The sequence below is a fragment of the Corvus brachyrhynchos genome, unplaced genomic scaffold, assembly GCF_000691975.1.
Source record: "Corvus brachyrhynchos isolate BGI_N302 unplaced genomic scaffold, ASM69197v1 scaffold346, whole genome shotgun sequence".
Lineage (NCBI taxonomy): Eukaryota > Metazoa > Chordata > Aves > Passeriformes > Corvidae > Corvus > Corvus brachyrhynchos.
Window position 1 is genome coordinate 80423 of NW_008238644.1, and position 13270 is coordinate 93692.

At 44.0% G+C, this 13270-nt stretch overlaps 1 protein-coding gene across 4 annotated transcripts in view; it reads right to left on the minus strand.

The window, feature by feature from the left end:
* Positions 1-13270, minus strand: part of PASD1 (PAS domain containing 1) — a 103711-nt gene that overhangs the window by 14942 nt on the left and 75499 nt on the right. For 3 of the 4 annotated variants that reach the window (XM_017737540.1, XM_017737539.1, XM_017737541.1), the window contains exons 4-11: positions 13074-13228; positions 12243-12334; positions 10334-10423; positions 9133-9253; positions 7871-7984; positions 7087-7205; positions 6212-6294; positions 2492-2598 (exon numbers count right to left, since the gene is read on the minus strand). In XM_017737540.1, coding sequence (XP_017593029.1) covers positions 2492-2598; positions 6212-6294; positions 7087-7205; positions 7871-7984; positions 9133-9253; positions 10334-10423; positions 12243-12334; positions 13074-13228 — 881 coding nt within the window. Of the gene's footprint in view, positions 1-2491; positions 2599-6211; positions 6295-7086; positions 7206-7870; positions 7985-9132; positions 9254-10333; positions 10424-12242; positions 12335-13073; positions 13229-13270 lie in introns of those variants that run through there. The other variant, XM_017737543.1, reaches the window with a different exon arrangement.

A 13270-nucleotide genomic window follows, 5' to 3' on the forward strand; every position in this document is an offset into this window, starting at 1 on the left:
TAACTGGTATATAACCATATAACTAGCTACATTCTTATAACTTACTCATGGGCTTCCCTGAAATAAGCATAAATAACATTAATTAAACAAATTATTTGCTTTTCGTAAGTACGTGAGAATGCATTTCAAAGACTGAAGGTGTGATGTAAGAATCCTAATAATGGCACAAAACAAGACAGTGGAGTTTTAACAGTTTAACTGAGAGCTTTCTCCAAGACCTGGCCTAGGCCAGCCTGGTATGTATTATCAGGCTACATCCAGAAAAATCTCAGGTTCTGTAATACAACTAGAAAATAATGAGGGGAACTATGTTAAATAACCACACTAACTGTTCCAAACTGCAGGGAATACAAAATGAAACATGCTCACTTAAAATACCCACAATTAATGCAAAGTAAAATACAAATGTGGTTTAAACAAACCCATTTCACTTGACAGTAGTGACACAAGATGCCTGCCCAGAGTGTCAGTGTGACAAACAGGAACTTAGCAAGCCACACTAACCCAAGTGGTCTTTAACTCACCTGCACACCTCTACTTTGTTAAAATATCAGGACTGACTTCTTTAGCAATCCCATTAACAGTGATGGGCTTTAGATGAAGCACTTAGCAGAGATTTTCTGGCTAACATAACATGCTGGGGATCCCTCAGCTCCTAGTCCTGGCAGAAATGTCCTGAAGCAACTTCTCTAAGCCACTTTGCCAGCACTTTACTTTGTTTCCACTTTGCCAGCACTTTACTTTGTTTCCCTGTGCAGTAAAATGAAAAGATCCTTCCCTACAGGTGTGTTGTGCAAATATTCTTCTAATAGGTAAGAGGAATGCATGGCTGATAGAGATGTAGAATATAAATCATCAAATTGATTCTCTGCTGAATGACCTGACCCACTCTCAATACAGTTTGTGTCCATACCAAACTGCACATGCATTACCAAAAGGCCACTGTCTGGTTAAGTATCTCACTTGTATCTGAATCGTCTTTTAAGCAAACAGCACTAAGAAGTACTGTACTTGAAAACATTTAAAATACTCTGTTAATATTCCCATCTACGCTTTTGCTGCACTTGACACAACTTGTGTGTCCCCCCTGTCACAGCTTCCTCCATGTGCTCAGCCAGGCAACCCACTTCCCTGGCAGGGGCTGTACCAGTGGCTCTGCCTGGACAGGGCAGAGCAGCCAGCAGGGAAGTGGAGCAGGGAAACTTGATATGCAGGGAAGTATTCTCCCCCATTCTCTTCTAGGCCCCTCAGCTCCTCATTTGTGTAAGTGGTACAGGGTTTGTGGTAGAGATGGGGGTGGTTTGCAGCTCAGAGATGGGTTGTCTCCAGAACGCTGTGGTTCTTGGTCCCAGCATTGTGCTGCTCTGCATCTCAGAGCAATTACAGCATCCCACTTGCTCCACTCTCTGGGGTGTCCTCATTTCCTTTTGACAAAACACTCTCCTTTCAAGTGGAGATAGCAGAGAGACAGACGCTGTCCCCAACAGGAAACCTGTAAGTAATATTTCTTAGCAAAATACCTGATTACCTAGATGCATTTTACAAAGTATGTAGTTATTTTTCATTGCAGTGCTTGGCAATGCAAAACCACCGCAGGACACATGTAACTCTGGCTCAATATCTCAGTCTGAAATGCACCCAATAAAATGGAAAAATCTGGGTCTTGGGGATAAAACATCTCACACCTGCTAAGAAATGCACACTGATTAAGAGTAGACCACATCTGCAGACACCCTCTGCCCTTCTCACACTGGCTCCAGCCCTCAGCAGGACATGGTTCTCCAGCATTGGGCTGCACTGCTGTGGAACTCACGCGAGTGCTCCTTCTATTCTGGCTCCCACAGGTCACACCACTTCTGCTTGCATGAAAATGAACTTCACGGACCTTCTGTGGTGTTCACACATCAGCCTGAACTTGACTCTTCTGCTTTGTTGTTTTCCTTTCAGGTCGACCAAACATGAGCAATCCTCACCCACAGGGAAATTGCGTTCAGTAGTTTTGTATTTAAAATAATACTGAATCTCCAGAAGCATTTTACTAATGAGTAAGTGAGGTTCACAACATCTAATTGCACAGGCAGGTGATCCAAATGATATGCTCAGAAGGTGTTTTGGTGAGCTGAGCCTCCTGGCTGACTCTGGAGCCCAGGGGAATGGCAAGACCCCATGAACTGTGATGAATCAACAAAACTTGCAGGACAGAGGGGGGAAGTTCTAACTCCCAATCTTTTAATCTCATTTCACTCTGAGACAACCTGTGCTCAAACAAGGTATCTGCCAATTTAGGAAATCTGCACAAACAGTTTCTGATTTGAGTGAATTCTGCAGGTTTCAACCTCGCAGGTAAGTGTCAGCTGTGACAGTCTGTCATGGGAAGGGAGAGTTCCCTCGTGCCCCTGAAGATGAAGCCTTTTGTGATGACAGCAAAAGGTTTTGCACAAGTGACAAATGAGATCAGAGACAGACACATTGCAGAGGGATGGCAACTTACAGTGTTCATGGCACCTAGCAAGAAGCTCCAGGTCATCTGCGTGGTAGTAATCATACCCTGACGTTCCCAAAACCTCAAAGGGTAAATATCCTATAATAGGTGGAGCCCTAGAAAGGAAGCAAAGAGCAGGGAGTGAGCACAAAACTTGATGCTTTGACATCCTGGCAGATAAGCTGTGATACCAGCAACAAATACCTTGTTCGTTCACTTGGCAGGGAAATCTGGAGTGGATTTTCCACAGGCAGTGATATATTTTCATATACAAACAAAAAAAAACCCCGCAGCAAGGGAGAGGTAAAAACTGAGAAAATGAAAAGGTGTGTGTTTACTCTTTGACAGCCTATTCATTATGTGGGTGTAGAGACAGGCATGTACGTATGTGAGTGACTCAATTCATTAAGGAGACACAGCTTGAGAAACGCTATGGCCGATCCCGCGCATAACTTGGAGCTGGAGTGAAATTATCCGGTAGGCTGGATGTAAACGTCACCTGGGTAGTAACTGTGGAAGAGAGAGTAAGTGGGAAGCTGCAGTGTGTGTCAGGACCAGCTTGGGAAGAAGTAATTGCTCCCCTGGAAAACCTTGGGAAACTACAGCCAACAAAACTTTCTGTGCTGAGAGTACAGATAGCAATAGGCATGGGGCTGATTTAGGGCTGGTTTTGTTTTGCCTGGTAGGGAAGGAATTGATGAAGTATTTAGATAGGCACATTGCAATGACTTACCTCACTATTTTGCTATCAATTCTAGATTTTCATTTTTCTAGGCAAAATAAGAGATTTTTTTTTTTTGCAGGTGTCCTAACGCAGCCTTCACCAGAGCCTGATAGCTTATGATTATGAAACCACTGAAATGTGAGGAGAAAACCACTGTTTTTTTCTCTCCTCCCTATCACTGTCCATCTTCCAGCACTCAGGTACACTCCTGTCTGCACCAACTCAAGCACTCAGTGAGGCAGAACCTGTGCTAATGTGGCTCCACCTGTTTGTTCGGGCTGCAGGATGTGCTGGTAGTGTGAGGTTCACCTGCCAAGTTCAGTGTGTTTCTCAAAAACAGGGCAAAATGGTAAATAACTCAAAATGGGGCAGGCTGAAGGGGATGGTGCCCATCAAAGCTGCCTCTCCTGCTGCCCCGCTCCTGGTATGCTGACTGCTCTTAAGGAAGAAGGCCATAAAGTGGCCAGGACTATGAACAAAAAGTTATTTCAGTGTAGTACCTGTGGGTTTGGATGGATCAGCCCTGAGTTTCTTGGTTGTGTGGAGTTCTCTCTTGGCTGAGCCACCCAGCTCCACATTTGTCCTCTTGAGAGACACATTGGGCATCAGTTATTCAGCCACAGAGAGCCCAGGCAGGTCTGTAACCTCCCTCTTCCCCACAGCTGCAGGCAGGCAGTCTGGCACCAAATGGGAAATGGGGGAAGGAGCATCTAGGGATCTGCTCAACAGCAGCCCCAGGAGGAGCAAGGTGTGAGCAGGAGCTCCCGAGTCCCAGCACAAGGGGTTAGCTGGCAGAGCCAGGCCTCCACTCCACAGCAAATCTCTTGAACCAGACTGTGCTGAGCACACAGTGGTCTCTGCCACAATACAGCTTTATTTATTCAAGTAACTTTTCATAGAGCACTCTGTTCCTTTTCCTTATGTGACCCAGATTTCTGTTAATGATGATAATATGTGTATTTATCGAAGTGTCCTTCCTTGCTGTCTCTTCGGCAGAATGCATCACTGTTTCTCCTATTTTTAATGACATGCTTATATTCAAGACAATAACGTCTTTCAGAAGCACATCAGATAAACATTTAAGCTGATCAGGAAAGTATTATGCTTTCCTGAATATCACCAGAGCTCTTTATATAAGAAAGCAGCCACAAAATGCTCCTCATCTGTCGTTTGACAAGGAGATGCCTTGTGGAGCAATTTAAAAGTGTCTTGTTAGCTTAAGTTCCAGCCCTGAGACCTGCAACTTGCTGTGCAAATGGGAAGGCACAGTCTTCAGAGAGCCTTTTGGGTGCAGTCTTTTAATAAATGAAGGGAAAATAAGAACAGTACCACAGCGCAGAAGAGAAACAGATCATTATCAAAGTTGACGGGTTTTTCTTTCTCTACACATATTTACATATAGACCCAGAATACAGACTTTTCCTATTTTTCTCATGTTTATTCAGATCTATGGAATGCTTTTATTGCATCTGTCTTTACTCTGATTTAAGTTGCAATCATGATAGCAAAGGTCCTGATTCCAGCTCCTGCTGGGTACCCTCTGCCCCTGTTGATAGCACACCTCAGTGCCAGGCAGCCTGTGGTGATGCAAATCAGCAAGAAACAGCAACATTTCCCAGTGTCCTGCAGACTGTACTGGAGAGAGCTTTGAATCAGATTAAATGAGAAAATTCCCATGATCTGCTTATTCTTGGGTCTGAGCTCACTGCTTGCATCTGGGGTTGTCACAAACTCCGCCTCAGCATCTGCATCATCTTAATTTCCTCTCAGTAACAATGGTTTCCTCGCTGGGGATATCAGTGGGACTGGAGTGTCTGCAAGCACCAGCAGAGAGATTCCTCTCTGAGTCATAACCAGATTCATCAAAGACTCTTTGACAAGTTTCAAAGTAGCTCCTACTCACATTTTTCACAGGAGCTGCTGGGACACAGCCCTGTGGAAAAGCAGCTCGCTTCATCAGTGAAGTGAGGGGTTTAGGGCTCTTTTACAAATCTTAACATTAATCAGCTGATTCTCAAAATGTGCATTATCAGACAGGCCAATTAAAGTCTAACAAAGCCACTCCAGCAAGATCTCATCTGAATGAATAATTATCCAACTGTCCCAAACCACGCATAATCAGCTGTAGGGCTGTCGCTGGGTCAGCTCCTCCATGCTTCAAGGTGTGAAGCACACACCTTGTGTTCTGTATAAATGGAAGTTATTATTCATTTGTATTTGCTCTCTCTCTTTCTTGCTCTAAATGTGCAGATGATATTTAGATATTTTCCCTCACTAATGTTTTTTTTTTTCCTCAGAGCCTTATTTACTGGTCTTCTGTTTTTAGTAATGACTACCTTTGCACAGCTCATAAGGGAAGGGATAATGGAATGGGTAGGATTTTTCAATGTGCTTATTGTTCAGTGTGCACATATGTCAAATCCAGAGAAGTAAGAGTGAACAAAACCCTCCAGCTTCTTTTGAAGAAAATGAATCCTAAATTAAGCAGCTTAATAAAGTGGTTCCAGTCTGTTTCATTCACCAAGCTGAATTCTAGCTCACCATATTGCATTGTTAAAAACTAATCTGCAATTAAATAATAAAATCCACTGGTTTTTATTTTATTTTTAGAAATTCTATAATTTCTCAAGATGAAAAATCAAAAGTTTGTTGACACAGCAAAAGATTTAGAAGGATTCCTAGAAGCTGTAGTTGTAAAACAGAGGAGCTAAACCAATATGGGGAACATATTGGGACCCACACTGCTCACTTTCAATGGCTTGTTATCTTGGTTAGAAGATCAGACATTTTTCTAGACATTTTCCATGGTTTCTTACTTGCCTAAAATATGGAAAATAGTGAAGCACTTAAGGATGCCTAATAGCTAAGTTCAGAGTATTGCTACTTACTAAGTTGCATATAATTAGAACTATTCCATTTGGGATCTCAGGCGAGAGGTACAGAAAGTTTTCTATTTTTAAACTACAGTTTATTTATTCTTCAGTGACTAAACCCAGATCTCTTACCTGTGGTCCAAGAATAAAAACTTCCATTCTAAACTATGCCTCGATGTGAATTCTTCACATGGCTCTTCAATGTTGCAGAGCTCCTGCAAAACAGTGGGCACATTCAGACATTTAATTCTATGAAATGACAAAAGGAGTCCACTATCAAAACCTAGGATCCACTTTGTTCATACAATAAACCACAGGAAAATACAGTGCTTTAAAAGCACTTGACTTACTTTCCTCTAAGGAATGTGTAAGACTTGTTTTATAGATGCATGAACTGATGAAAAATGGCTGAATAGTTTACCTTGAGCTGAATTTCAGAGCTAGGATAAATAGTCTTAGGGTCTCATCTTGCACTCTTTAGGCAAAATTCCACAGCTTTTTGCAAATACTGGTATTGGAATATGGATGACAGCTCCAGGTCCAGCCTCTAACTGAGCTGGCTAATGCCCTCCTGAGCAAGCAGCACCTGGAGTTGTTATCCCTGTCATCAGCACACAGTGCCACAGGACATTTACAGACCAGCAGGAAGAGCCCGTGACACACGTTTTCCATGTGTTTCAAGATGCAGATGGCTTCCTTGCACAAAGGAGTGGTGGATGGATATCTTTGAAGGCTGCAAATTCCCAAGTGGTGTAGCTGGTCCCCTTGTCCTGGAGCTTCCCAGGCTGCCCCCTCTGAGACACCCCATCACAAAACCAGCTCTTCTCAAAAGCAGCTCCTGCTTTATACCTTACCTTTCCCAAATACACACTTGTGTCATCTCCCACTCCCAGCCACAGCAGTGTCCTCTCTGCTCTCCCAAGCCCGTGCACAAGCAGCCTGTGCCGCAGCTCGGCTCCCGCAGCGCCGGCGGCCGCGCCCCAGGGCAGAGGCGGCACAGAGCTCACCTTTAAGAACTGCGGTGTGACGAGACGAACAGTCGCTACCAGGCAAATCTGCTCCTCCGTGGCTGACCTGAAAGCTCGTGCAATAGCTGACTCAAAGCCATTACAGGAGGGTGTAGGCACTAGAAACAACCAGACAATTTATTTAAGAAGAAGAGGAAGGAGAGCTCTCTTTTCATGTCAAGACAGGTAGGGTGACTGATGAAACCCAAGCAACAAACTCCTCCTACCCACGGGGTGATGCCACACTGATCCACGCTGATGTTATTTAAAGCATGACCCTTTAGGCTCCAAGTTACACAGCTGTAACCACCTATCCCTGGTTTGCAGGGGAGCTTTGTAAGACAGCTCTGAGCAGCTCACAGTGTGCAGCTGCAGTCTCCTTGTCAGCCTTTCTCCAGGCCAATATTTGCAAGATTTGGGATTTTACAGGCACCTCAAACTACTTAATCTCTGTAAAGTGTCATTTCACTGCCACAAGTGAAACAGAATACCATATTTTACTGGCTATTTGAATAAGTAGGCTGCTTTACAATAGGCAGTGGGTCAGAGGTATTTTCAGTATGGTATCAGCTTTAGGCACAGCATGAAGGAGAGTGCACTCTTCTGATCAACAGCCTCCCCACCACTTTTGTATGAAAAATATATCCAATGTACGCACAGCTCATTCCATCTCTGACAATTACAGGGCATTTTCAGCAGAAGCAGAGCCTTTAGGATGCTACAGATCAACACAATTTAAAGGAGAGAGGTGGAGAGGCAAAGGTAGGCCGAAACAGTAACTTACCATGAGTAAAATATTTAAAATCCACTACAAATTTCACATATTCATACATCAGGGGTTCATTTGGATCTAAGCTGCCTCTTGCTAAATGGCAACAAAACTCTATTTGTTTTTCCGCTGAAATGAGAGAGAGGGAGACACAGACAGTGGTATTAGAAGTCTGCACCTTAGCTCGCTCACATATTTAATTTATCTACCAACCCTGCTGTGGTGGTATCTGGGCACACCCTGCTGGGATGCTTCTGATACCCAAAAGTAAATATTTAACTGCTAGGAGCAATTATCAGTTGTTTCTGCTTAAGGAAATGTATTCTCACCCTTTTTTTCTTGTCTCTGCAGTCACCCAGTAAACTGGGTGTGAAACCCTGGCTATACTGGTCAGCAGCATTGACTTCATGGATGCAGGATTTCATGCAAAGCAGTTACATGGTACTGCAGTATCCTGTTCTGGCACTGCTCAGAAGGACCCAAAGCGCACTGAACTCACCCTAAGCCATTAACAGTGAAGGGCACCGTGCCAAGCTCTAATCCAGTTTTCTGCCCCAAGTCTGAACTCCATGGATTAGGCCACGAGGCCTTCAGCCAGAGGGAAACCACCCCCAGGGCAGAGCATCATCAGGCTGCTCAGCTCCCACTGATGCTCATGGGGCAGCAGGGAGGGGAGCCCAGTGCTGCTTGGTGCCCTTGCCAAACCCACCAGGAAAAGGGTGGGGCCCAGCACAGGTTTGGTGAAATGCAGGTGATGGGAAGATGCTCCTGCCTGCTCTGGTCCTGGGGACATTTTCTGAGGGAAAGGAACATTCTGGGGGTGGCACAGCAGCCAGCAGTACAGATTCAGACAGACTGTTCAGATAGGGAGGCTGGTGCTTAAGTTATGTTAGGGCTTCTCTCGTGTCCTGAGACATGCAAGCTTCCTAAGGAATAACAGCTCTGCCAAAACTGTTTGGGATTTCTCCAAATTTTTGTTCCCCTAAGCCCTCATTCCCTTTTCAGGCTTAGTCTAGCATCCCACCTGGGGAAAAGCATCTCCTGAGGGCAACACCATGGGGGAAGAGCAGATGGTAAAACAAAGACTGTCCTAATCAAAGAGCAAGTACTGGGAGCACACAGGAACATTAGAACTGTGATGCACTAAACCCACAAATGCAGCGGAACAGTAGTGGCAGGCAAGAGCATTAAATAGCTGGAGAGCTCTGTGCAGACTCCCCTGGGAGCTGTTTACCTTTGGCAAACTTCCCTGACCAACAGACAAGAGCAGAACTTACCATTTAGAAAATCAGCTGCAACAGGATCTGTCATGAGCACATGTGGAGAAAGGAGCTTGTACACTTCACTCTGCTCCCGCTCAGGCAGAAAGTTTAATATATTTTGGTCCACCAAATCTGACTGATACAAAAGAATGCTTTGTCATGTTCAGCAGCACAGCCTGACACAACCACATGCCTTTTCATCCCTAAGCAGAGCACAGACGCTGCCCGTCTGGCACGGATGCCTAAGACAAGGAAGCCCAGTCAATCTGTAGATGGATCTAGGGCAGAACATAACCCTTAGGCTATTTTACCCCAGGATTACTATCTATTTGCAAAAGGTTGAATGAGTCCCAGAGGTTGCCCCTCAGTTCAGACATAGGTTGGAGAAGAAACCCTGGTACCACTGGAATATAAAATGATGAGAAGTGAAGCATTTTTCTTTGAAAGCATGACACAGAAGATGGAGAGCTCCTCCCCACATCCTCTGTTTGTCTTCTAGGCTGAACATCTGGCAAAATCAGCTTGACCTGCAAGTGATTCAGTGCTCATCGACCCACACATTCTGACTAAAGGGGTTCTACCAAAATGTCAGCACAGATTTGTTCTTTGCATACCAGGACATTCAGGTAACTGTGTGCTCAAATTTCCCCTCATATAGGGCATCCTTGGTGCTTCATGCTTGGCACCAGATAAAGAGAAAAATGTTTTTGAGGAGCCAAGCTGAAATTTCTGCACCTGACAACTAACTGGTTTCTAGAAGTTCTCCCAGAAAACCCTGAGGCCACACACTTGTTACTAAAGGCAATGGGCTCAAAGTAGAAAAACCCGATGTCATTAGAAGAGCATAGATTCAGTTCTGAAATAATGTTTACATTATCTAAGAAGAGCTTTGGCATGGATTTCACAACCATAAGATTTTTCATTAACCTGGTGGGACAAACATCTCCCAGAGCTTTAGATGTACAGCCAAGTGATGAGCTATGAGTACAGTGATTTTGCGTAGTTGGGTTTTTTTGAAGCTAACTCATAGACCCTGGGAGAGAATCTGTTATTCACAGGAACTTGAGAAACTCCACAAGAGTTCATTGGTTGACCTCCCACCCACAGTCAGTCAGTTGCCTCTTCGGTTGGACAAAACCAATCCCCAGCCCTGCACTGGCTGATTTGCATTAAGGAGGGGAATGAGCCTTCAGTGTATTGCGTGGTCAGAACTTACCGGTAAGTGTCCTAGCAGAGACGAAACACTATCGGATACATAAATAATAATCCCATCAGTGGTAAGAGCAATGAGAAAGCCATCTAGTGCCTAATGATAATAGACAGGAAAAAAAAGAAAAAAAACCAAACCAGAATTATGCAAGGGAAAAACTTAAAATATTTTAGGCTAATTGATTCTTTAATGATGCTTCTAACAGCTTAAACCTAGCAGAAATTAATCATGGAAATGACAGTTCAGTGTGGAAAAATAAAAATTACACATGCTGTCTAATTCAACATTCTTTTTATATTCTTATTTTTTCATTCTCATTATTATTAAATTGACTTGTATTTTTCACCCAGCGAGTATTTATTTAACATGAAGCGAGACAGTGATGCTTATAATTTCAACACCCACACAATCCTGGTGACTTCAGTCATTTCGTTATGTGTTCCGAATTACACCATAGTTAACAAGGTCAGTGTGTAAGGAGATGTTAGATATCATCATGGCAAACCCAGCATTGTGGATGGATGGATGGATAAGCAGAGACAGAAAAATGATACAATTATGTATTTTTAGCAATTTATGGACAATATGAAGAAGATCTAAAGCCTCATTTATTTTGCTTAAAGCACTGATTTGTAAGGCTAGTGACAAAACAATTTTAAGGCTTGTTTTGTTTCCCCTTTCTTATTCACAGTGGTTTCTGTCCCAGAGTCAAAACTCTCTGTCCCTTTTAAGTCACTGCCTGTGCTTTTCTCCTTGGGTGTTGTGTTCTCCCTATTCTTCATAACATCTCCTTGTACCATTTACCCAGTGTCTGTCCTTATTCTTCTCTAACATCAAGATCTAGGAGGTTTAATAGCTGGTCAGCACTGTGCACAAAGCCAGCTCTTCTAAAGACACTGTGAGGCTGCTCTGCAGCTTAGCTACAGGGAGCCAAAGATGCAGCATTCACCATCTCCCCCACCTCACTGCCACACTCTGCCTTTGCTCAAAATGAATCGTCTCTGGAAAAAAAACACTGATTTTAAGCAAACTGTTTAATGGCCTACCAGAGTCCAGCAAACCATCACTTATTAAAGGGCTGGCTCTCCTCCACCACTTCCAGTCTTCGGGGGGAATTTGTTTTGATTCAGCTGGAACAAGCTAGCTTGTTCGGTGAGAGAGATTCCCAGAAAGAATGAACAGACTTTTCCAGAGAGGTGAGTCATGACATCCTGATGAAAAGGAATAACTAAGACACAGCAGCACCTCCCAGCTCAGCCCAGCATACACCCTTATTTTGGTGGGGCAAAGAGCAGCAGCTGCCCACGCAGGGTAGGAGATGTCCCTGCGAGAGGAGCATGCAGCACAAACCCAGAGCCACATCCTTAAGAGGGGAGAAACATAGGCCTGGGGGGTGTTTCTAGATCAGCAAAGCATTTTAGAGGTGGGAGTATCAGAGCTGTTTTCCTGAATGTACTTAAAGGCAATTCAAGCAAAAGAGGCAGCACTCCCATCACGAGGACAGCAGCACACAGCCAGCAGCTGCAGAGGCAGCACAGGCTGTGCTGCCTGGCTAATGGGATGTGGGAGGAAGAGAGCTGCTCTCTTTTTTCAGGTCCTTTCAAGTTTTTCTTAAAACTGCCAGCTCTAGCAGCTCTTCTGAGAAAGGAAATTCTCTTTTTCCTCTCCTACCAGGCCAAATCAGTCTTCATTCCTAAAGGAAAAGCCATTTATCTTTAAGGAGAAGCAATCACATTTTCAATTCTGTGTCTGCAAAGCATTTAGTACAACATTGGTCTCTGTCAGGTTTGTACTGCATGTGCCATCAGAGTAGAAATCATTAACATTGGGACCTACAGGGGAAAAGGAACTGTATATCCCTGAACTACTCCACTGAACTGATTATTTCTCCCTAATATATTTCATTTCTTCTTACCTCTAACATCAACTGGGTGAACTCCTCGTTGCTAAGAAATGAAGGCTTCCAGTCTTGTCTAATCTCACAGGCTTCTGTCTGTGCTGTGATTTCTTAAAGAGAAAATATCAAAAAAGCAACATGACTCATGCTACTTGCATTTTTTTTTTCATTTTCAAGTAACACTAGATTTCTTTAAAGAGGCTTTTAGAGGAATCATCCTCAGATCATTCTTCACACAAAGTCTTCTTGCATGCAACAGTCATTTTCCATGCCATCATGATACAAATGCATCAGAAATCAAGAAATGGAAATCGAGACATTTTAGGTGGCCTGAAAATAACATTAAAAAAGTTAAGGTCAATGGGCTAATTTTAGTGTAGTAGAGCATCCCTGTGAGCAAAGGGTGTCTGCAAATCTCAGGCTGTTTCAGAAAGGCTCTTGTGCATGCCCAGGGAGCAGGACAGGCTGACAGTCATCTCCTAATCCAAGAGACCTGGGAAGATGGCATAGAATCCTCTCCTGACTTCTGTAATGGGTGCTGTTCCTCAGTTTTGCCCTCCTCATGTTCTGTTTGAGAGTGCACAATGCAGGCCAGGGGATGGAGAGGCCAGTAAGGGAAATGATGTCTTCACAGTAAAAAGCATACAGCATCTTTCCAAAGCTATGTTTAACTGGTCAGCAATGTAGTCAGCTCTAGCCCATTTCCTGAGGCCACCTGCTGGGTCTTATCCTGCCCCTCACTTAGGCTCATGTCCTCTGTGGATGTCTGAGATGCTTGGGAAAGACAGTTTTCATTTTCTGAGTGGAAACTGGCTGCTGGGCAGATGCAGAGCCAGCACCCTCCAGTACCTTTCTGTTTCTGTAGGAAGTCGATGGTCCTCTGCAGTATTGTAGACTTGTCCATCTTGAGAGGGTGGCCGTGGCCCTGCAGCATCGTGCAAAGCTCTTTAATGAGGACATTGAACTGGTCTCTCCTCTTCTTCTCAGATTTGTTGCGTGATGCCCTGAGTGACAGAAACATAAACGCCACTAAGCAGAATGAAGGA